The sequence below is a fragment of the Xiphophorus maculatus genome, chromosome 19, assembly GCF_002775205.1.
Source record: "Xiphophorus maculatus strain JP 163 A chromosome 19, X_maculatus-5.0-male, whole genome shotgun sequence".
In the NCBI taxonomy this organism is placed as follows: domain Eukaryota; kingdom Metazoa; phylum Chordata; class Actinopteri; order Cyprinodontiformes; family Poeciliidae; genus Xiphophorus; species Xiphophorus maculatus.
In genome coordinates this window covers 16,723,776-16,748,867 of record NC_036461.1, presented here as the reverse complement: position 1 = coordinate 16,748,867, position 25,092 = coordinate 16,723,776, and the positions used below count along the sequence as shown (strand labels likewise).

General features: G+C 39.5%; 1 protein-coding gene and 1 long non-coding RNA gene across 2 annotated transcripts; one reads left to right on the top strand and one right to left on the bottom strand.

Annotated features, from left to right (window-relative positions):
- Nucleotides 1-1,179: 1,179 nt before the first annotated feature.
- Nucleotides 1,180-5,577, bottom strand: LOC102223967 (collagen alpha-1(X) chain-like). The gene is made up of 3 exons (XM_023352998.1): nucleotides 5,468-5,577; nucleotides 5,065-5,188; nucleotides 1,180-3,645 (listed from the first exon to the last, which is right to left on the bottom strand). The coding sequence occupies exons 2-3, from the start codon at nucleotides 5,171-5,173 to the stop codon at nucleotides 1,811-1,813; spliced, it is 1,944 nt and encodes a 647-aa protein (XP_023208766.1). The 5' UTR covers nucleotides 5,174-5,188; nucleotides 5,468-5,577; the 3' UTR covers nucleotides 1,180-1,810.
- On the top strand, nucleotides 5,147-23,308 carry LOC111612262. The gene is made up of 4 exons (XR_002754499.1): nucleotides 5,147-5,232; nucleotides 11,063-11,165; nucleotides 21,885-21,960; nucleotides 22,370-23,308. It is a non-coding gene; the product is annotated as an uncharacterized LOC111612262 (long non-coding RNA).
- The last annotated feature ends 1,784 nt before the right edge of the window (nucleotides 23,309-25,092 follow it).

Below are 25,092 nucleotides of genomic sequence, written 5' to 3'. Positions count from 1 at the left end.
ATCTTTAACAAGCAGTAAAATTCACAGTTATATGCCCCCATAATTCCCTTTAGAGCTTTTTTGTATGTACTTAGAGTGGAGTGAGTTGAGCTGCAAATTAGTCTTCCATATCTATTATATTGTAAATATGACCTTCTCATTTTAGAAGGTTGTCAGCACAGCAGCTGTCCTGGGTCATTTACCCATTGCATACCTTGCAAAAGTTTTAACACACTTGAAACCGCTTCAGATTATTTTCACATCAAAACGAAATGTTTCAATGTACTTCATTGTGATTTAAGTGGTAAACAAATACCATATACCACAAAAGTATAAAGTAGAAGGAAGCTGTTGCACAGTAAATGGCAAAAGTACGAATGCAAATGTTAAAAGTATGATGTATATTTGTCTTTAGCCCCCTTTACTCCTAATCCTATACACCTAAATAAGTTCTAATGCAAAGAACCTTTAATCAGAAGTCACCTAATTTGTAAACAAAGACCAGCTTTGCTTCGTTGAACCTTTGGATGATACAGTTTAGCACGTGACCCTGACAAATGTGATAAATCTTCTCTGTCAGTCCCAAACAGGCCGACTCTAAACTGTGACTCATTGGTTGGTGTCATTAGAGGATTGAAGTTTAATGAAACAAAACAAAACCTTCCCAAGTTGCCAAGTCAATAACCTTTTTAAGGGGCCTCAGTGGTGTGTGAAGGAACTGTGCACAACAATCACAGCTCAGTATCTCATCCTCATTCCTGTTTCCAGGTTGTTCACACGCTGCAGTCGGAATGATATTCTCTTCTTCAACCAGCATTTGACGCACATCAACCAAAGTGTTTGCATTCTTCAATCTGGCACAAACAGCACATTCCAACCTGTGTCACAAGTGTTCAATGGGGTTGGGATCAAAAGAGCTGGGTGACCATCCCACCCTCAGCCCTCTCTGACTCTGGTGGTAGTCTCTGATGTTTAAGTTGAGGTTTGGTCCCTCAGCGTGAAGAAAAGGCTTTGTCACTGGCTGTGGAATCTTATCTTGAGATCTCACAGAATTGAGGTTGATTCCAGTTTTTCCAATTAGGGAGAAGCACATTATGATTAAAATGTTTTGTATATTTATCATATTAATAGGGTTTTAGTAGACATAAATAATGTTTATTAAGCGAAATGCTTCCATTAAAATGAGTCTGAGGCAAAAGATTCAGTAAGACATTATTTATTTTGGTCTCGTTTTACATGACAGAATGCATGTCAAGGGTTATAACAATGTTGCTGTTGAAACAGTTTGTGTTTAGAAACAAAAGTCAATTTGATCACCATATTTCACAATATATTCAAGTCACATTTAGTCACAAACATGTTGCACAGAGAAGAATTAATGTACTTTGATAAGATTGTTGTTCCCTTTCATGCCCAAAGGAAAAAAAAGAAGAAAAAAAAAATCAAGATTGTACAAAAACAAAGAAGACAGACATTAAGTTCAAAGACATCAGTTTAAGTCAGTATAAAAGGAGCAGTGTGTGAAAAAAACCAAAATCTTTTAGACACAACACAGTTATAACACCTCGATTTCACATGCTGTTTACATTACAAAACATCACTGGAACATTGTGTATTGCTTTCTCCCTCTTTAAATCAACTGTTTTCATAAATTAGTTTTCCTTCTTTTAAGCACCCATTTCTTGTAGTTTTCAAGTTAAGATGCTACTATTCCTCAAGAAGGTTGCACTGCCTGTCTGTTGGGTTGCGGTAAATGAACAGGGAGTTTTACTTTGAGAAATAGATTGCAAAATTAGTTGGTTGGGTTTTTGGAAACTTCTGCGCTAACGTATCACGTTGAGGCAATGAGGAATCCAGAGAAAGAGCAGTGGACATTCTCTGCAGCAAAGACACCATTGGCCTCTTCATCAGGGATCTGGACGTAGACTGTGTCGTGCTCATCGAGCAAGAGGACAGCGCTACCAGACATCTGGTCCAGGAAACCCTTGTTATACTCATCATAAGTGAACATAATTGGCTGGCCATTCTTGTACAGAGCCACCAGGGCATGAGCTCCATTGACATGGATGCTGTAGGAGAAGTAGTAAATTCCAGGAACATGGCAGGTGAAGATGCCTGACTCAGGGTCATAGTGATTCTCAGCATTGTAAACAATCTGGTCAAACTTGATGGGAGTGCCAGCAGCAGGGTAGGGAGTGGCCAGAACTGCAGTGAATGCAGACACGGAGGACTTGACCATAACCTCACTCAGTCCCATGCCCTTCTCGAAGACAACCTCACCAGGAGGTCCAGGGGGACCAGGAGGGCCAGCGGGGCCAGGCTCTCCATCAGCTCCGGGCTCACCGGGTTGACCAGCGGGACCCTGAGGTCCAGAAACACCCTTTGCAGCCAAACCAGCAGGACCAGGAGGTCCAGGGAGACCTGGGTGTCCCTTAGGGCCAGTAGCACCAGAAGGTCCTTGTGGTCCAGCAGGTCCTCTTTGACCTGGAGATCCATCAGATCCAGAGGCACCTGGCTCACCAGGGCGACCAGTGTGTCCTTTGGGTCCAGCAGGCCCTGGGATACCTGGAGCACCTGGGGTACCTGGGGCACCACCATCACCTTTGTCACCTGCAGGTCCAGTGGCCCCTCTGGGTCCAGGAGGACCAGCAGCCCCTGGATAACCCTGCTTGCCTTGGAAACCCTGTGCTCCCTGATCTCCCTTGTGTCCCTTAGGTCCCTGAGGTCCAGATGGACCTGTGTCACCTTTAAGACCAGTGGGGCCAGTGGCTCCAGGGAAACCTCTTTCACCTTGAGGTCCAACTGGACCCATTGAGCCAGTGGCACCAGTAGCCCCAGTATAACCTGTTGGGCCCTGCTCTCCCTTTGGACCTGTGGCACCTGGGCTACCTGAGGCTCCTCTCTCTCCCTTCTCACCATTTGCACCTGGCTTTCCGTATCCTGGAACTCCAGGGGCACCAGGAGCTCCAGCAGGTCCCTGATGACCCTTAAGCCCAGCAGGACCAGGCAAACCAGGGGCACCATTCTCACCTGATTTACCTGGAAGACCTATACCTGGGGCACCAGTGTGTCCCTTGGGTCCCTGTGGTCCCATGGGGCCGGAAGAACCATCTCTACCTGGGCTACCTGACTTTCCTGGCTCACCATTGGTACCTGGTTTGCCTGGCCTTCCGATTCCTGGTGCACCGGTTGCTCCAGTTGGACCCATAGGTCCCTGAGGTCCGGTTTCACCTTGAGGTCCAGGAGCTCCAATCCCTCTATCACCCTTAGCCCCAGGAAGTCCAGGAACACCTGGATGTCCTTTCAAGCCAGGCTCTCCTCTTGGTCCCATTGCTCCAGGAAGGCCAGAAGGTCCTGGTTTGCCAGTTGCAGACAGACCAGCAGGTCCTGGGCTTCCAGGAGAACCAGGAACTCCCCTTGGTCCCTGAAGGCCAGTGGCTCCGGTGTCTCCCCTCTCACCAGGTGCTCCAGGGATGCCGGGTTTGCCAGGTCCACCTGGAGTTCCAGGTTTGCCAGCGATGGAGCGGCCAGGTTGTCCGGGAGGTCCAGGGGGCCCTTGAGGTCCAGAATAACCTACGCCATCCTGACCTGGGGAGCCAGGTGGGCCTTGAGGTCCCTCGGGCCCAGGCTCACCTGGAGGACCAGGCTCACCTGCCACTGATACCACTGTGTGAGAGAAAGAGGGATCATCATGAGTTCCAAAACCAAAACAGTCAAAAACTATTGAAATTACACTTTGGTTGTTGGGCTGTGTTGAGCCACCATCATGCATGTTCAAACAAAACAAAATATATAAAATGTTGGGTTCATGTTCTCAACTGGTCCCATTCAGTGACACGATTTCTAATCTTTAATATAATACATTTGTGTTGGAATGTAATTGATTCAAATTCATTTTGAAATGGAGCTATTAGAAGAGTTCTCGACCCAATTTTCACAAAATAAAGTGCAAATATATCCATCTAAAAGATATAAAGGCCTTGTATCTGATTGGGTCTAATTGAGATGCGCTCGTTCTATTCTTTTTCATTGTGGTCACGTGTTTGAGTGAAAACATCCCACTCTCTCTCCTCAGTTCTCTCTCTCTCTCTCTCTCTCTCTCGCTCTCCCTGGAATACTCTCTGGCTAATTCTGGCCCAGTTTGGATAAAGCGAAACCAGATGTCTTGAGTTTTGTGTTAAGCAGGCACACCCAGGCAAAAGCCATACCACTGGGTTACTGGGCTGTAATTGCCTGTGTCGAAACCAAAAGTAATATACAAACAGCTCATTTCTGGAAATAAAAACAAGGGTGTTTACTCGCAGAAATGCAACATGGAATATTTGCAATGCCTTTTTGGAAAGACCTAAAAAAAAAAAAAAAGAAAAAAAGAAAAATGTATATTTTAAGGTGGTGGACTTGTTTTGTGTTTGTTCTTTTGTGACTATTATGGAAAACTCATCATATCCAGTTCTCTGTGGAGGGCTTGCAAACATACACAGGGAACTAGATTCTATCCTTGATGTAAAGAAGCAGTAATCTTGCAAAAAAAAAAAAAAAAAACAGCATAAAAATGTGTATATGTATAACATTACAAGTGCAGTTCTATAACTTTGCATTTTGTCAAAACATTTTATGTTTAAATGCTAAGGGGAACTTCTGTACATCAATCTATTAAAAACATAAAATTAAACAATAACCAAAAAAAAAAAAAAAAACTGTAAAAAAGTATCAGATTCTTCAAACTGCAGAAGCAGAAAAGAGTCTGACTCGGCACTGACTGAACAGGTTTGTCATTCTGCATCTAAACAGAGACGATGAGTGGAGAGAGGCAGGTCCACTGACGCAGCCAATCAGAGCGCGGCACTGCCGCTCAGCAAAGTGGAGTTCAGTTTTTAAAAATCCTACACAGCTGTGCTCAGCATCTGCCTGTGTGCATCAGTCATGTGAAACTGGCTAATTTCTTGAAGATTCAAGACGCCACGAACTCCGGCTGAGGTAACAGTAACTTCTATATTGAAGAAATGCTGATTATCTTGTTTAATTTTTCATTTAGAAAAAAACTGAAAAGCCAACAGCTTGTGTACAAGATTGCGTTTTGCTCACCGTGGCTCTTAACATTCATGGGCACCACTTTCTTCACCACGTAGCCCTTTCCAGTGGCTGCTGCAGAGGCCACAATGAGAAGGAGGATGCTTGCCACTCGTAGGTCCATCTTGCAAGCTCAAACCTGCGGGGAAAAAGAAAAAGATTGTCAGTGCAACTGTCTCACAGGTAAATCTTTCTAGCATCACTTGCTGTCATGTACTGCAGAGATTTGTTCTAACACTGAAGCTGCAAATCGGCACACAAGAAGTCTGTTAGCAGGATCTTCTGAATATTGCCAGAGAAGCATCCTGAAGTTCTACTTGTTTCTCCATTGAGCCAAGGCCTAGAGAAAGCCTAGATCTCTGCTATTGCTTCTCCACAGAAAGAAACACTCAGAGTGGAAGAGGAAGGTCGAACATACCGGCATCCAAAGGGGAAGAAACCCAAATCTCTTCTGCACCAGAGAGCTCTTGGTGCCGCTGTATATCCTTAGGGTAGGAGCACAACTGAGGATATGCTGTCCTCCAGTACAATGATGTGGGTATTTATACCATATCTGCCCCTCACATCATTAAAAAAACTCACCAAAAAAGCACCTCCCTCCTTAGAGCTAGGGTGTAATTAGCAGACAGATCTTCCCAAAGCGGGCATGTCACGTCAGAGTGCCTCCATGTCTTGAATATCCAGACACATGATTATCACATTTTCTTCTGTCTTCTCTCTTCTTGAAATAAAATCTTGATAAAGGAAAATTGCTTTGAGGAATTCGAGGAATAGTTTGATGCCATTTAGTTCCTGTATAGTTATCGATCGGCCTGATTGCTGGTAGACCTTTATCCCTTAGATTTATTACTTTTCTATTTTTTCTAATTCTTGTAAGGATTACAAACTTATCGTGATTACTTATTTATTATAATGACTATTTATTTATTTATTTATTTATTTTTTATTTCTTCAACTATTTAATTAGTTTTTCAATATGTTTCCTATGATCAGTCCTTCCAGCTATTACATAAATGTTTTGTCTGTTTTGTTTACTTTGCATATTCATATATTGACATATGAAATGACAGAGGCATATTTATGAGCAGTAATAGTAGTTCTTTTCTTCATTTCCTCCTTTTCTTCTCACTCGATTTTATTTTCTAACCCCCAAAAAGAGAAAAAATATAACCACTTTATGACATATTTAATTTGAAAAACAGGTTATCTATAATGTTTGTATTCAGAAAACAAAATTCGTACATAACACTTTCTGAAAATGGGTCAAACAATTTCTACCAATATGAAGCTTACTGTGAGGATTTAATAAAGTACATTGCAAACTGTATAAATTATGGGTTTGATAACTAAGATCAATTGAAATGTATGTATGAATGAATTGAAATTATTATTTTTTCAATAAAAAAAATTCACAACATTTGTTGTGAATTGGCGCTATAGTAATTAAAGTGAATTGAAGTCATGATTTGTTAGGGAGGAGAGTTATCTGGACCTTTTTGAAAGAGTCAAAATATTTAAAGAACTAATATAGGACAATATTGAAAGGGACTAACATGTTATTTAAACTTTAATATCCACATTATTTGATCAGATTGGTCTAGTTACGATACAGCATGGGATGAAGAACATTTTTAACATTTCTTGTTCGTTTTTGCCTCTATGGACGTTAAAGAGCCTCTATCTTAAAATCTGAGTACACGCAGTGCAACCGCTCAGCCACCAGGGGGCATGTTTTCACTTGTGTACAGCAGATTTTTCACAGCCATACCCTTGTGGTCATGCATTATTTTTGGTCCTCTCAGTGCACATATATTACGCAGGGTTTGGGGTGCATTTGCTCCAGTAAATCTGGTTCCTGTCGTGATGTGATGTTGTATTTCCTCAGTCAGCCCCTGAGTTATCCTCCCTTGCCCTCCACCTTGCTTACTTTGAGATCTTCCGACTGTAATTTCACAGCTTCAGGCCCAGCCACATAGGAAATGCATACACCCAAATAATCACATGTTCTCTAACACACCAGCAGCCATAAACGATGTGTAGGGTAGTCCCGTGCCCCGTTCCCAAATCTCTCTGACCATCGTGCGGCCATTTATAGCACGTGTTCGTCTTTCGCTCCTCTAATGTGCGCACATCATGCAGGCAACATGTGTATATTTGACAAAATGATGATGAGCTGTGTGATTGAGGCCTTTGCTGGGTTTCTATACGAGGCGTCTATAGCGCACGTGACTCTGACAGGCGTCTTTCACCACAAGTTTAATTAAAGATCCTCCCAATAGGGCTCGTTTGAATCCCCCTCTCTCTTTTTTTTTGTGTAAATTAGACCCAAATTAACTGCAATTTTCCAAAGTGCTACCTTCTCTTGCTCTGAGTACTTAATCATGTTTGGCAAGTATTGTTTAAGTTCACTCATCCTGTCAAATAAAAATAATGTAATTTGTGGTCTTCATTTGCAAATGTTCTTAGACGGGAGAGATGGCATGCAGGAAAGATGCAGACTGAGTTGAAGTGCACCAATGACAAAAATGCACCTAAAACCAGATATTTATATGCATTATGTAAAAAGACACAAAACCCTTTTTATAATTTAGATAAAACTTCTGATTTAGGTCAGTTAGTATGTTTGCTAAGTGCCAGAATAATGAGAGAAATTTCATTTTCAAGGATTTTTTTTAGTAATTTATTTAATCCAGAAGCTTACATACACAAATTTACTATGCCATTTCAGAAAGAGCATAAAAAATGATGTCATGGCTTTGTGAGCAACCAATACATCTCTACATCTGAAACATACTATTTCATTGCGTAGTACCACTGAAAAATGAGCTCCCTTGTATCACTGAAGCTGCTAACAGAGTCTCAGTATTCACAATTCAATGAGTCCTGCGCCTACTTGAGCTAAAGAGCCACTCGGTGAAGAAGAAGTCATGCATAAATCCATTTCCTTTATCTGCTGTGCAGGGACACACATGGTGCCTATCTCCAGCAGTTAATGATTGAGAGGTTGGGTACACCATGAACAAGCCGACATTTCATGTGGGATAATTGCAAGACATCGGGCAGGAAATTAAAACTTGGGCAGAAGATAATATTTGACTTAGACAAATGACCCTGACAATACCACCAAATTAGTAACAAAGTTGCTTAAGGGCATCAAATTCAGTGTTTTGGGGTGAAAGCCTTAATTTCAGTTCCCAAGAAAGTTTGTGGACAGAGCTAAAATGGTATATGTAAGTAGGAGGCATACAAACCCGACCCTGTTAGCTAAAAAAAGTCCTGTGATGTATTTAGAAGAGGTTCTGGAAGGATAGTCATAATGTTTAACCCAACTCTGGTAGTGTAGATGCAGTTCTATGAAATACTAATAACATGAACTCAAACTTTATAATATGAAGAACATTGAAACTGAAAATCTAAAAACGATCTCCCTCATGATTCCGGAGTGAGCAATTGACTTGATATTAGTCAGATTTAATGGCAAGCGGCATCTTTTCACTCAGTGTATGTAAATATCTGATCTAACTGTATGTTGAATTGATTTTGCCACTTGCAGCTCAAGCTGGTGCAGCATTTTTCATATTCTCTGGCAAGTTTTGATTTTTTTAAGGCCTGGCCCCGCTTTAAAAACTGTGCAAAATTATGTTTGTCTCATAGTTTTACTTGTTTTGGATGAATTGCTTGTTGACGCTACACTTTGCGCTCCTGCAGTTTTGTCATGATGCTTTAAATTCTATCGGTGTACTTTGCAGTGAGACTCCACCTTTTCAGCTTTACTCCTGTTAAGATGCAATGACACTGCAAAAGAGGGTGAAGTTTATATTTTATATAATTATTTCTTTATATAAGTTGAGTGCCTTTCAGTCTCTGAAATATGTCTAAACCACTGCAAAGATCCTCTCCATTTTTGGTTCCATCCTCCGAGAGCAATAATTCTAAAAAAAAAAAAAAGACAAAAAAAAAAAAACTTGAGCATCTTCAAACAAATATGTGGAGGACCTGAATTAGAAAACATTTATTTTCTGATCACACCAGTGCTCCTCTATGTGAAAAACGTCATTATTGTCCTGACCTGAAATCCACAAAAGAGCACTAAAAAGTCGTCTCTAATGTGGCCGTGTCATCCCGACAGGATATTAATGTGGTTTGCTGCCGTCTTTGTAGAAACCATTAGGAATTAGCTTAAAAAAACTGAGCAAGCTGCCGTCGCTTCACTCCCTATATTATCATTAGTGCCTCCTCGTAAAACACTTGCTTTCAGTTTCATGCCGTTGAGTTAACATATGGCATAAAATGGTTTTACTGAATTTAGGAAAGCCAGTTAACAGCCAATTAAGAACACACCCAAAGTCAGTGAGTGCAACCAAATGCTTGGGAGCCTCCTGTTTTCACACAGTCATTTCACATGTGGGTTATGCAACAGTCCTCATCAGTGTAATGAACACTGCCTTGCAAATATATTCACAGCCCTGGCACTTTAAAAAAATTTTTTTTTTACATTTTGTGAGGTTACAACCACAAACTTCAATGTAGTTCTTGGGATTTTACATTTAAACCAACACAAAGTTGTGCATTGCTGTGAGGTGGAAAAGGATTCATGGCTTTCAAAGTTTTAATAGATAAAACCTGGAAACTGTGGCGTACATCCACATCTGTTGCAATCTCATTTGCAAAAGGATTCAACGTTTCTCTCAGTATGAATGCGAATGTTCTACGAGGGCCTCAGAGGTTTGGTAGTGAACATTCGTGAACAAACAACACCCTTAAGATAAAAATCACAGCCGAGAGGTTAGGAAGAAAGTTGTGGAGAAATTTAAAGCAGGATGAGGTTATAGAACAATATCCCAAAGCTTAACCATCACACTTTTTAATTCACCATCTGAAAACAACAACTTGTTGGTGAGTGCTGGGTTATTGCTCCAGCAAGGACACCAATAACCAAATAAGCAGCCAAGAGGCCCATGCTAACTCTGGAGGAACTGCAGAGAAAACGTTTAACACATTCCACACATCTGACCTTTTACGGAAGTGTGGCAGGAAGCGAGTCGTTGCAGGGCCATTTCCAGTCTACCATAAGTCCAACGAGGGAAGCAGCAAACATGGGATATAAGTGGCTCTGGCCAGATGAGATCAAATTTGGACACTTTGGCTGTCATGCAAAATGCCACAAGTGGTGGAAAACTAACACTGCACGAGACCTTCAACATGCCACCATTACAGCGAGACATGGCAACAGAAGGATCATGCCTTGTGGATTGTTTTCATCAACACAAAGAGGGAAAAAAAATGAGAAGATGAATTCAGAAAAAAAATAAATTATTAACTTTAGTTTGGAGTCTGTGTTCTCCCTCTACAAGAACAATGATCCTAAACATAGAGCCAGAGTTACAAAATAACGGATTAGATCAAAGCATATCCATGAGTTAGAATGGCCTAGTCAAAGTCCAGAACTACATCTTATGATTCTGTGGCAAAACCTGAAAACAGACCTTCATAGACACTCCAATAGAGCTTGACGTGAATGAATAAGCAACAATTTTTGTCTCTAGATGGACAAAACCTGGTGAAGAAATTTAAACTGAATATAAATCCACAGTACAGTTATCATATTTTATATATAAAAGCAAATAAAAAAAGACATGTAGTTTGTTTTGCTTATCAAATTAACTGTAATGCACTAAAGTTCAGGCTGTAATGAGATAAAAAAGTGAAAAAGGTCGAGGATGGATACTGTACTGTTTTTACACTGGATGAGTGAAATACAGGAAGTGAAACATAAAAAAACAAGTATGGGAGACCATGACAGGGCAAAACTTTCTGTCTTTGTCCTTTTGGTCTCTCAGGCCTTTTCCGAGCCAAACAACAACCTGTGGATTTCTCAAAGTTCCCCAGAGAGCACTTCTGGACGGCGTTACTGGAAATGGTCGCCATGTTTGTGCTTACACTCTGAGATGATAACAGTGTTTGGAAGGAAGGTTTTTGCATTTTGTCTGTTTTTGTTCTCTCTGCTGCCCAGGAATTGATGTTTCTGGTTTCTCCGCCATACTGACCGAGGCTCAACCCACACCCAAAGAGAAGAGCATAATTGGCGGTTGATGTAAAGAGACCCAGCAAAGCACGTGAGTTTTAGCAACATCTAAAGATACACCATCACTGCATGGATACAAATTTAATGTTTCAATAAACTCCTGGAACCACTAAGAGCTACTTTAAACTTTATGAATGGTAGACTTGACGGGGGCCCTTCTGAGTGATCGGTGGGGAAATTACAGGGTCTTGAAAACAAACATAGACCTAAATGGAGGCGGAAGTGTAAAAGTAACTAGAAATCAAGGATGTGTTCTGGGAGGTCACCAGTTTGAAACCCAGATTGACAAGGAAATGAGGGGAAGGACAAATTCAGTTTGCAGCTCCTTAGTCGCTCACAGGTATAGATATCATGCGGATCTAAAATTATACGTTATATAGATATACAATTACCAGATTAGTATTAAATTTGCTGTTATTAAAAATAATTAGCTGGAAATTGTGGGAAATCGGCGCTCGCCGTACACTTGAGATACTATCATAAGTCTGCCGGCGGAAACTGCAGCTCCACACGCTTTTAGAAAAGTCAGCACCTACTGATTTCCAGCCAACCTAGACAAGTGGCACCCTCCCCCCCTCCGCCCCCCCACCCCCTTCTGTTGGATTGTTTCTGTTTCCATAGAGCACTGTGCATTTATTTAAGGAAACATCTGACTCAGCTTTTGGTTAGAGGCACTGTTCTCAAAGCTGCTTTGGAGAAAATCAGACTTTAAGATCTGCAGCGGTCAGAAACTAATAAAATTAGTTGCCAGACCTTATTACAGTGCCCTTAAAAGCCACACGGACACGCACATGTATTAAAAAGGTGAAAAAGTCAGATGTGTATAAATAGACTACTCCTCCTTTCATGCCGACTTATCATGCAACATTTTTAAAGACCTTATTTTTTGGCTCATCTGCAGTTGTTTAAAGTAAGAGTTGATTAAATAAGAAAATTGTCAAGCTTTACCCAAACATGTCGGTGTTCGGTCACTGTAGGAAAATGTAAAACTGACAAACAAAACAAGACCCCTCAGTATTTTATTGTTAGGAGATTTCTATTTTCAAGAATAAAATAAAATAGTCCCACAAAGCCAGAGAAAATGTATCTTTTCCTCTAAAATAAAAATATGCAAATAAAAAAAAAATATATAGTATGAGATACGGAAACACAATGGACAGAGGCTGGTTTACGGTGCCTTACAAAAGTATTCACACTCCTTAATTGATTTCACAGTTTGTCCTGTTACATGCACAAACTTCAATGTGTTTCATTAAGGTTTTACGTTATTGTCCAACACAAGGTAGCATGGAAATGACGTCTTTGTTTTCCACTCAATACTTTGTGGAACCAACTTCCACTCCAGCTACAGTGGCTGATCTTTTGAGGTACGTCTCTATCAGCTTTGAGCATTTTGACGGAGTTTTGCAAATTGTTCTTTGCTATAAATCTCTGTTCAGCCAGTTTGAATAGAGAGCATCTGGGAATATAACTATATATGTCTTGCCACAGATTCTCAGTTATATTTAGGCCTGAAATTTAATTGGGCTTTTTCAAGCACATACTAGTAATTAATTGTAACTCTGGTTGTATGTCTAGGGTAATTTTCCTGCTGGAAACAGATACTCCACCCTTGTCCGTAGTCTTTTTTCGGCCTCCGACTGGATAAAAACTCTCATCAGACCAGAACACTTTCTGTACACTTTTGCTGTCTCTGCTATAAAGCATGTGACAAACTGCAAGTATGACTTCTTAGGTCTTTAATTCAACAATTGCTCTATTCTTGCCAGTCATTCATTAAGGCCAGATTGGTGGTGTTCCATCAGTTCTCCCACCTGAGCTGTGGATCTCTGCAGACTCTCCAAGGTTTCCATTAAAATCATGGCTGCCTCTTTTATTAGTGCTGTTGTTGCCCTGCCTGTCAGTTTCAGACGACCATGTCTTTTTGGGTTTGCAGTTGTGGCGAGATCTTTCTGTTTTCAGACGACCGATTAAAGAGTTGAATAGTTTTTTCAGTGATTCATCAGAAAGTTTGCCGTTAATTCTGACTGGAGATGCTGACGGGGTGGGATGATGTGGAACGAATAATGACAGTTTCTGTGCCTCAAACGCAAATTGAAAACCTAGAAACACTGTTTCCACAACATGATCCCACCTAAGTCACTTGTGAGCACAGCCAGCTCTGAACCATAATGACCTGTGGAGAGCCAAGACAAGTCTCGCTTGTGTGCACTATATTTGGTGCAAGCCATGTCTGTCTCAAAATAAGTGCAGGAGGCAAACTGTTAGTTAAGGCCCACACACTTCACATATCTTAGAGTGTGACTTTTGTATATAAAGACACGGCTAGAGGAAGTCAGATGGAGTTTAATGCACGGTCTGTCCGAGACATTGTTGGGACTGAGGCTCAGTCCGGTGTGGTGTGGAGGTTTATTTTGCTGGCTGATGAACGTTGTGTGTGGGTAGATGCTCCAACTGCAGGTTGAAACAGTAGGATCAACTGTGCTTGAATGAGAATCCTCCTACTTTAAATAATATACTTAAACAATATCATCCTGTCCACTTTGTACCACTAAAAATATAGAAGCAGTAATGTCTGCAAGATACTTTCGTTCACTCTGAGTGCTGCTCACGTCCTCTTCCTTTTGGATCCATCTTTTTATAAAAGGATGCACCTTGTTTAGTTGGGGCTCAAGTGTCAGGTACGTGGAGAGTCTTCAGGCTAACACACAAAAATTTTATTGAATAAATTGCAATAAATGTTACAATACGTACAGTTCTGATCAAAAGATCACATGCCGTCTTCATGGTAATACATGTCATGCTGCCTTAGAGCTTTTAGTGATAAAAAACAAAACATAATTCTCATGTAAAAACTCTTGTGTGATCATGAATTTGTAATGGGTGATAAATTATTCGTGACATTCCAAGTCATCACAGTTGATCACATACAAACTAACTATACAGACATCCCGATTCCACATTTACCTTATGTGTTATGTGATTTCACAACAACTTTTTGTTCTGTAAGAGCTCCAATGACAATCACTTCAACAATTTTTAAAAAACTAATTAGAAAATATTGTGGCTCATCTTCAACCCACAGGGACAAAAGATACCTGCAGGTTTAAATCTGCGTCCCTGCTCCACTAATATCTGAGTATAAGGCACTCGGCTCATTGGAGAATTTGTTGCCATATCAGACTAATGATTTATAACACACATCAAAATTAGGTCTGAAATAGAAAGAATAAAAAAAAAACACACATGTAGATGAAAGGTAAACTGTATTTTGTGAATTAGGACATACAAAACGACATTTTCTGCAGTACAAATACATTTTTTTCCCACTGTATGACATTTTAAAAGCATGTCAGGCTTTTGTTTATCTGTCTTTCTGTTTGTAGATGCGCAGACATCTGTACCCAGATTATTAAGGAAGGGGACACTGTGAGACAGGATGTTTTTATAAATGTCCAAGGAATCTTGTTTGTCATTCTTCTAACTCCCATAGCAACCTGTCACAGCACTGGCAACCATTTTAATTAATTTTCTTTTGCTGACATCTGACTAATGGGATCTACCTCTATACAGGGCTAAGAAATACCCTCAACACTAGAGAAAGAAAATTACTGATCCGGGTTCAAAGCAAGGAAATCAAATATTTAAGGAGCTGCAATTATTGGAAACAGTTAATTGGTAACAGACTCAAAAGTACCCAGATATTCATGACCACAATGAAAGTGTTTAATTCTCAATCAATATTTAGACTGCTAACAGACCCTGAATTCAAATAGACTGAAGCAGATGCATGTTAAAACCCAGGTCTTTTCCCGTCTTTTTACTCTGGATGTGCTTGGCTAGTGCTTTTCTGTTTGTTCAGATTTTGCATGTGCAACCAGGAAAAAACATAAACTGCTTCATCAAAGTTCATCTGCTATAACCAGGAAACAAAATATGAAGTCTTTTAAATTTGACATATAAGTTATTTAGGCAGTAGACTACATATGTGGAGCTTAAATCTAAAGTCATGACAGAAACCAACATCTGCTGTTTCAGAACGTTCATTTATACAGCACTTGTTTTGGAGTTTGTTACTGGTAAAATACAGATGCAAGCTCATCTAAGAATAAATCAAAAGGAAGAAAAACAAACTGGAGCTTCATTCCACATAGTTTGCACGTTGGTAGCTGGCTTCCCTTCATGTTTGCTCAAGGCCTTTACATGGCCAGACTTCATACTTTTAGGATATTTTAAGGAGAATTGCCGACGTTAGATATTGAGTCCAAACACATTTGTGTTTGGGGAATTTATTCAGAGCCTCATGCGGCATGTAATTGTGGAAATGGAAAGCTATCTCACACTGCATGGATTTAGGGTATTTCTTCCAATCAGTGCACCTTCTGATTACCCACCGAAATGCGAGCCGTCGAACATTAAGACTGCCTGGCCACAAGTCTGGGACTCTACCTGACATTCAGATAAAACAAGTCTGAAATGCAACACACCTCCAGTACTAAATTTAACTGATGCTTTTAACAAGCATTTATTCAGAAAGGTTTTGGAAACAATAACTGAACTGTGTTTGTAATTCTGAACAATGCCATGAAATTACCTGTAATTTAAACTTTGTCGAGCTTCAGAAGGCTATGCTTTAACTTATCTCTAAAGGAGCTTTTAGATCTGCGTTTATGTTAAATGAAGTGTTCAAAACTTTGGTTTTCAGCAGCCAAGAGTTCAGGATGTGGGAACCTTTGGAAATTTTTCACCTGTAACAACTTCATGTTCTTGTTCCCAAAATACAAGGATTTATTTTGTTAAGTCACCAAGACAACAGAATGAAAAAAAAAAAAAACCAGGAAGGAGAATAAGTATTAAACATTTGAAGGATTCTCTACATAAGTGTATTTCTAATGAGATGGAATTAACACCATGTTATTTCCAACCCCAGTATTCAGCATTAACAAATAAATCAACATTTAAAGTTCGTACACCACTATTTTTATGTTTTTGTGATGTAAAAAATGACAACAAGCATAAATCATGGGGTTTACGTTTGGGCTAATCAGAGCATAACACATGTTCTTACAAGGTTTGGGATTTATTCTGGCCTGGATGTTTTGAGTGGAAGAAAATGGTTGTATTTTGCAGCCCTACTCCCCTACCCAGACATATGGAAAATACTAGAGACTGTTGTCACAGCAACTGGCATGACCAGTTTCCACTTTTCCTTTTCAATAAATTTCCAGTTTCCTGATATATCTCTAGATAATTCTGATTACTTTCCCTACACCATGGTAATCTTATACTGGGGAATCTTTTGTACCCCTCTTCTGACTGATACCTTTGCACAATGAAAACATTTTGATCCATCCAACCTCTTAGTAAGACACACCTAAGCGAAGTAAAGAAGTTAATGTGGCTCTGCACACTTAAAGCTGCCAACATATCACATTTTATGTGATAATTTTCCAAACAGATTAGTTTGTTTTTACAAATAAACAGGAAAAGATACATGTCACTAGAAAATCAGAAAATATTTCAAACTACTGTTCTTTTTATACAATTTAAAAAAAAAAATACATAATGGTACCTGAGACCTACGGTGAGTCTTTAAAAGAAGGTGGGCTATGTGTAATAAAGTAAAACACACACCAAGAAAAGCTTAGAAAAGGTACATAAAGCCAGGAAACCAGGTATAATTGTTCAATATTGAGAAAGTAATCTTGCCCCCATTGGTTCAAAAGATTATTGGCTGATTTAGTCCTAATTTATGACTTGTCAAAAGGCTGGTCATTATCAGTATATAATGCTGTTAAGCATACAGATAGTTTTGGTTACATAAACATTTCTTAAGCTCTGAAACAGCTGGAAACATAATGCAACCACTATGGTCTCTAGGAGTGCTCCCTTCACCTCACTACACTGTTGAGAAACATAAAGTTTAAGCTTGCTTAAAATTTGCTCCAAAACATTTGGTCAAACCAATGAAATTCTGGAAGAATACAACTTGGTCATATTGGATCAAACTTTACAGTTTTGATTGTTTCTGCATATAGCGTGGAGGAAATATGTCACTACACTTCACCACTAAAGCACCATTCCAACAGGGAAGTTCTGAGGTTGGAACATCATGGTTTGGAGCTGCAACACTGCCAGACTTTACATAAGTTAAGGAAGGAGAAATAAAATATGGCATTCCTGAAAATGAAACAAAAGGGGGACATAACGGAGAAACGAGACAACAACCAGGTCAAAAACAAAGCGAATGAAAGTCTTAGTTTGTTTCAGAGTTTGCAAAACTGTGGCAAAGAGAGTCAAGAAGAACTTCAGGACCCCAGATATTCAGGATATAAAGAATATTTGTGTGGAAGAATGTCTAAAAATTACACCTGAATTGCCCTTGTCACTTTTTTCAAGACACAGGAGATGTCCTTTAGCTCTAATTACCCCCAAAAAGCTTTAAATAAAATAATAAATTTGTATATATGTTTAATTCTTACCTCAAGTGGCATTTTTTACTAAGATAAATAACTTAATTTACAAATTAATTAATTCTGATTCATCTGTATGTGTGGGTTTGTTACGTAGTTATTTGGTGTAGATTTCTTGTTTATAGGCTTACTACAAATCTATTTGTACAGAAGAACGTTCATAGACAAATAATGTGTCCAATACTTATTTTCTCTCCCCCCCTTTATATTTCTTAGCATAAAACTCCAGGGTTTTCTGTGGGGTTTAGGTATTTATTCGTCTATAAAACTGGCAACTGGCCTTGATTTCCCTCAGAACAATGAATCTTCGAGGTGGTCTGCCCGTGTTGCTAAGCAGAACAAAGAGTTTGTTTTCTTTGATGAGCTAACAGTTTTTGCTGAGGAAAGCCTGTTTTTACAGGGGGAGCTCGTCCAAACCCTAGCACGGCCGAATGGTCTCAAACACAGAAAGAAAATGAATCATTGTACTCTGTAATTTCAGCACACTGCAGCTGTCTTTGCTGACCACGGCTGCAAACCTGTTAACTGGCCTGATCCACATGTAAAACGCTCCCTTCCTCTTAACGAAATAATTATAATACTCTTCCCAGAGCTCCCTCCTCCATTTGCCGCATGTATAGATTTAACTGCAACGACAGCAAACAGGAATATGTTTGAGGACAGGCCTGATGTATATTTTTGGTCGCTGACCTTGTTTCCCGTCAGTGAGTCTCTGTTAATCTCTTCTGTAACTCCAGTTGTAAGTCTCCACTTTTCCTCCTGGCTGCAGGAGCTACTGTAAATACCATTTTCAAAGGTTATGAGCATTTGAGACGCAACTAAAACCTTTAAGTACATGCCTGCCTCTGTAGCTTGAAGCTACAGCTGGACATTTGAGTCTGTATGACTCAAAGTGGACTGCTGACTTGGATGAATGGCACATACAAGACTTTAAAGACTTTCCAACTGGCTTTTCCAGCTATTTGGAGATCCATATTTCAAACAAATTCTCCAAATATGGACATTTGAGGTTATGTGGTAGAGGAAGAGAGAATTACAGCCCTAATACCGGTGCCCTTTTTGCTGCTGCTGTGTTTACGTTGGTCTAGTCGCTTTCTGGTTAGATTGCAGCAGCACGCGGATGGAGCTGTGGTTCTAAATCCCATCATATCCGAGGCAGACAGGTGAACAGTGTCTGGAAAATCCTGCATGGGGATTTAAATGGCTCTGTAAAAAGGAACAAGACATTTGATCAAACATGTTTTCTCAAAAATAGAAACCCTCTTTCCAAGGAGACTTTGCTTCTGTCTGCGTCTAATTTGGTGCGCCGATCCAGCTACTGCTGAGCAATGCATGGTTGTATGTGGACTCAAAGCTGTTTGTTTTGCTCTCTGCGCACAATAATGATTTAAATGATAAGTTTACTAGACATAAATTTCATTCTTTTAGCGTTTTTATTATTTTAATTACTAACCATCACTTGACAGAAATGGGATTTCTTCTTTTTTCAGCGTGGAATGAAATTTAACAACTCAACAACTTTATTTAAAAAACTCAATTTGGGTAGACAAATTGGAATTTATTTTGGATTTTGTGTAAAACGCGCAATGTCAAAATTATAAATGCAGGCTCAAATATATACCTTTATTCCTAGTACTACTTATCAAGTGTCCCTCTAACAAATTGTAGAGAAACTATACAAGTTCTGTATCCATTAACAAGCATCTAGCTTAACTCTGGCTGGATGTTTCACCACATTTTTGACAGAAATGATATAATTAGCTTAAATTGATAAGTTTCATGCCAAAAATCCTGCTTTAAAGCACCGTCCATAAATTGTAGGACTGAGTACTGTAGGACTAATTGTAGTCATAGTAGGACTGAGGTTCAGGAATGCCAGAAGCTAAACTGTAAGCTTTTCAAGCTGCTGGAACATCCTGTTGTTTGCAAGTATAAATCATCCTGCAAGAATTTGGAGGAAGTCTTTCATCTTGATTATTTCACCACTTTTTGAAATGCATCCAAACATTGGTCTCAGTTGTTTGCAGCTGATGCTACCACCGCGTTTGATAGCTGGTACGCTGGTCTTTGATTTTGTAAAGCTAGTGTTCTGATGATTGAGAGTTAGTGGTGTCTGGGTTGTTCTTAGACATCTTAACCAATGCTCCTTCATCTAAGGGCAACAGCTTTGGGTCAGCTGGTTGATACTTGGATACAGTCCATACCCACAAATCAGTCATCTAAAAACACACAAAACAGACTGGTTTTATGTTTCTGAATGGCTCTGACTTCAGCTTTGTTGAAAATTTATGGAAACCCTACTCTGACAAACAAAAAGCATTCAGAAATGAAACATAAGAAAATCCTGCTGTGCCCAGATCCAGTGTTGCAGTCAATCTACCAACCAGCTTGACTCAGACAGAGAAACGGCTTTCTTTTTTTTTTAGATGTCCTCTCATGAATCAGTGTTCTTTTAAAGCTGAACATATGCAGAAGGCGTATGTGCAGAACACCTGTGCAGAGCTACAAGCCACTTTAAAATGCAACATTAAATCAAAAGTGTGGAGTCCCAGTTATCACTGCTGTCTGCTATTTAAGGAAAGGTAGGCGTTCTAATTTAGCTATGGTGATGATAGAGGAATAGAGAAGGAGTAAACATCTATTTCTCAAATATCAGTTTAGGCTTTTCCTAAAATTCACCACAACAAAATTCCTGACAACCTTGAGCATTTTCTGATAGTTTTGTTGCTGTGTAATTTATCCATGCATTGACTTTACCTAATTGTCCTTAATTAATTTAAAATAATCAAACTAAATCTCCAGTATAATCTTTACTATCAATTATTTTATGTTCTAAAACATTATAAAATCAAGCTATTTCATATATGAATCCTTATTCTTGGTGTACGTTTACTCCCCTACCTGCTCATACGCTGCAACACAGGAAAGGATAAGGAAAATTGAGCCTTTTTAAAAAATCAACCAACTGTTGCAGCAGTGCTGCACATTTTTTTCTTTCCATCACTATAAGATCTTTATCATAAAGCAGTTCCACGTCAGGGCACTTATTTTAATCTCTTCACTTTCACTTTGTAGTTTTGGTGTGAAGTACCCTTAGTTTCATCCACCATTTACGTCACAGACTAGCAGTTTAGTTCATAGAAATTAAGCTAATTATATTCCATGCCTGCACAAATGCAGGCTCTGGAAGTTATACTTTCATCCACTATTATCTATGTAAGTTTCACGACTGTGAAACACCCTCTCCAAATTAAAGGTCGGAAATGTGCCAAAGCCTGACATTATGAACCGGGGAGGGACTTTTTAAAGTGTTAAAAAGCCAGGTCTCACCAGACTGTGCCAGACTATACAGAGAGCGTAGAGAATGAGCTCAGAAATGTTATGCTTACAGTTCAAAGAAGCACAGGAGCAATAAAATGTTCGTGTTTATTATTTCCCTGGGGGTAGAAAAAATTAACGCTTTTTGCACTCATTCAAAGTTTCACAAAGCCATTTTTAAATCAGACCTTATCCGCAAGACAATTTTTAGTCTTGTTTCATCTAAGAGAAACACAAATTATTTTACTCTACTCTTATGTTTAAAAATAGACTGCATATTTAAAAAAAAAAAAAAATCAGGGTCATTCCTCTAAATTTGGTAAATGCATTTAAAACAGTCTTGTATTTATATATGTGTGCTCTTTGCTCTGTCATTTACAACATTTTTGCTGTGCAATATTTGCTGTCACTAAACACAGCGTTCAGACGTACTTCCCCAGGAGTTTATGGGCTTTGAGGGAAATGCGTTTTCTGGCTCATGTAACAGCAGCTGTTGCTATGGTCTTGTTGCTTTGTTCACCAATGTGTTTAGCGCTACACAAGGTTATGTTATAGAGCTCAAAGTGGTTTCCAGTGTTTAGACAATGAGAAGCAACGCAGCTTTATTTAGGATGCTCTGATCCACGCCACCGCAGTGATGATTACTCTCTGATTTAAGGCTATATCTGGACCCACAGGGTTGGAACACATGCTGAAAGCTTAGTGAAAACATCCATCAGCAAATGATCCATCACAGATAAAGTTAGCATCACAGCACCAGACCAGACTAGGGAGCGGTGGAGGAAAGAAATTCAGGTCTTATACTTAAGTACCAAATTACCTCTGCAGCTGTAAAAACATCTCATTAAATTAATCAAATGTTTCACTATCAAATCAACTTAAGTGAAAGTAGGAAGCTCATGTCTGTGTTTAATTGCACTTAAAAGTGCTTTTTTTTCTTCTTTTCTTTTTATTTTCAGAAAATTTCAATAAGGGGACCACGGTGTGTGCTCCAACTACAGAGGGATTGGCTATGAACCTCACCGCACATCACGGGTTAGCTCACAGTAAAACATGTCAAATAAATATTTTTCACACAGTTAAAATTAAACTCCGCAAATGTGGCTCTTAGTCTCTTCAAAACCTTAAGGGAGTCAATCTCTGGGGCAGACAAGGTACTGAGGTTGATTCATTTTGGGGATTTCAGGATCGGGTCCAGCCTTAAGAAGAGTAATTAAGTATTATGGAGTTTTGTTCACAAATGAGGGAAAAAAATGAAATGGGAATTAATAGGTAGCTTCTGCAGTCATGTGGGTTCTGTACTGGTCTGTTGTGATGAAGAGAGAGCTGAGTCAAAAGGTGAAGCTCTCAGTTTTACTGGCTGAAGCCTCGTCACGAGCTCTGGAAAGCAAACAAAAGAACAAGATCATGGATAAAATGCAATAAATATTTTTTTTTTCTGCAGGGTTTCTGGGCCCGTCCCATCAGGAGGAGACCCAGAGGAAGAACCAGGACACATCGGAGGGGCTCTGCTTCCCGACTGGCCTTGGAACGCCTTAGGATTCCCCTGCAAGTGCTGGCCTGGAGAGGGAAGTCTGGGATTCTCTGCTTAGGCTGCTGCTCCTAAGGGGAAGATAATAAATAAATGCATAACTGGCTCGTTGGATGGATGGATAATTGTGCCTGTCTGACAATCTAATAAAATAGGTCAGCATTAAATTACAGTTAAATTGAGTTTAAAACTCAGCATGATACTAAATACTTTCTGACATCATCTTTAGTAAGAAGACTTTTCGATTTGGACATTTTGTAGTAAATTGTGGAAGTTTTAGTGACATAGAATAACATTTAAAAATGAATGGGTGGCTAACAGGCTTCTGCAGCTGCTGAAGGCATGCAAAGGAGGTAATGCAATCATTTGAATCAGCTGTGACATTCAGCATTGAATGTCACAGCTTTAACTCAAGGTTGGACATTGGACCCTGAGGACCAGGGTTGGGGTTCCCTGCCTTAGAGTATAGCAAATTTGTCCTTGGCAGCTGAGAGCTGTCATAAAAATAGAAGTTGCACAAATAAATACCTAAAGTTTCATGTTTTTTTCCCCCATGTGCGTATTGAGAGAGCATTTTGCACCCTTTGAAAATTGCCTTCTAGCTGCTTAAATCCTCTTAAGTATACATATGTGTTGGAGTGTCAGACCACAAAGTGCAGGGCAAGCTGCTTTATGTTGTGAAGCTTCATGTTGGGTAAAAACGTTTCCAATTCTTCTGTGTTCCCTCAGTAATTAAAGTTTACAAATCCTTAAAATATCTTTCTTTTAGTGCTTTTATTCTGCAATGTCAGAAATCCTATGCCTCGGCACAATGTACCTCTAATTTGTCTGTGCTCTGATTGGAGCTTTGATTGCTACATCTAAGTTTATGATCGCAAGAGCGGCAGCATGAATGAGGTCTTTTCAGGTTAGTGCTGGATTAAATGCCTCCATAAGCTTTTATTGTGTGGGTTACAGTAGGTTCAGAGCTTGATGGCTGTCACATGGTGTCTCAGACTCCATCCTTGGTGGGCGTTGGGACATTTTTAGCTCCTTGGCCTATCTGTTGTGGTGAAGGGTGTGTTCATCTGTGGGGTGGATTGGCGCTAAATGTCTAATTATGCATCTTCTTAGTTTACCCACTTTCCCAGGCTACAGTAACAGTAACCTAATGCAGTACATGCTCTGTAATCAGTCAAGTCAAACACCACATGAGGCAAAGAGTTTCGCTGATAATGCTCCCAAGTGGTGGTGGATGCTCGCTCCCTTACGCTGCCAGGGCTTTAATTATGTTGATTTCACATTCAAGGAAAATGTTATGGTAGAGAAATATTTTTAACTAAACCGTACAAACACCTGATTTAATCAAAAAAAGACATCGATGACACACAGATTCCTTTTCTCAAGTCTTTCTATCATCCAGAATTGCTTTCAAAAGATTTCCTAGACTATTTTCCAACATAGTCTCAAACTGTAAAGTGGAGAAAACCACCTATTTATTTAACATTTATTCAGTTGGGAAAACATTGCTATGTTAACACTGGTGAATGTTCTGACCACTTTATTAGGTACACTTCACCTAAGAAAGAAAAGTGGTTTTCGAAGCATCCCTTCGAAAACCGCCTTAATTCTTCATTGCACAGAAACTAAATTGATATGACATCATGAAGTTGCTGCAGGTTTGTTGGCTGCAACTGGACTCTTACCACTGTATCCCACAAGTGATCTGCGAACTGTGAACTCATTATCATCGTTAAGAAAACATTTTCAGACCAATTGTGTGCTATGGAGAATTATCCTGCCGGAAGCAGCCATCAAGAGATAGTTACACTGTGGGGAGAAAAAGGAATATAGTCAGTAAGAATGCCCAGGTAAGTTGTGGCATATAAATAATGCTTTAGTTGGTACAAGTGGGCGCAAAATATACAAGTATCTCCCACACTATTATACCATCACCTTCCAGAACCATTAATTTGAGGCACGACGTGCCTTAATGCTATTTAAGAGCCTATAATCAGATTGTTGCAGCTGAAATGGAAACTCGTCGGACTGCACAATGTTTTTTCCAATCTGGTAAAGTACAATTTCGGCGAGAATGTGAGAACCACAGTTTCATGGTTTTAGCTGAACGGAGTGAAACCCATTGTGGTCTTCATTTTGTGGAGCTAATTTCTTCAAGGTCTAAAATGTTGGGGTTTTCAGAGAAGGCATTCCCTCCACCTTTGTTGTAACATTATTTAAACGACTGTTACCTCTGTGTAGACTGGAAACCAGTTTGTCCATTCATTTTATGATCCCTACCATCAGCAGAGAATGCTCGCTGGAAATGTTCTCTTTTGGAACTATTCTTAAAAAATCCAAGAGAAAATGATGTTTTGTAATTTGATTAGGTCAGGGGTCCACAACCCGCGGCACTTTAACCTCCTTGTCATGGCTCCTTCTGGCTTTGACAAAAAAACAAAAACAAAATTAAAACATGAAAATAAAAACATGAAAATGAATGACAGTTATTTCTTAGTTACACTTCTATTTACCTTATTTTTTATTTATTTTTGTTGCAAAGTTATCTTGGAATTTGAAGTGATACTTTAACATCAGACTTTAAAAAAGGTTTTAATAATTTGACTAAAATATGTGTCACATCCACGTCAGCCCTT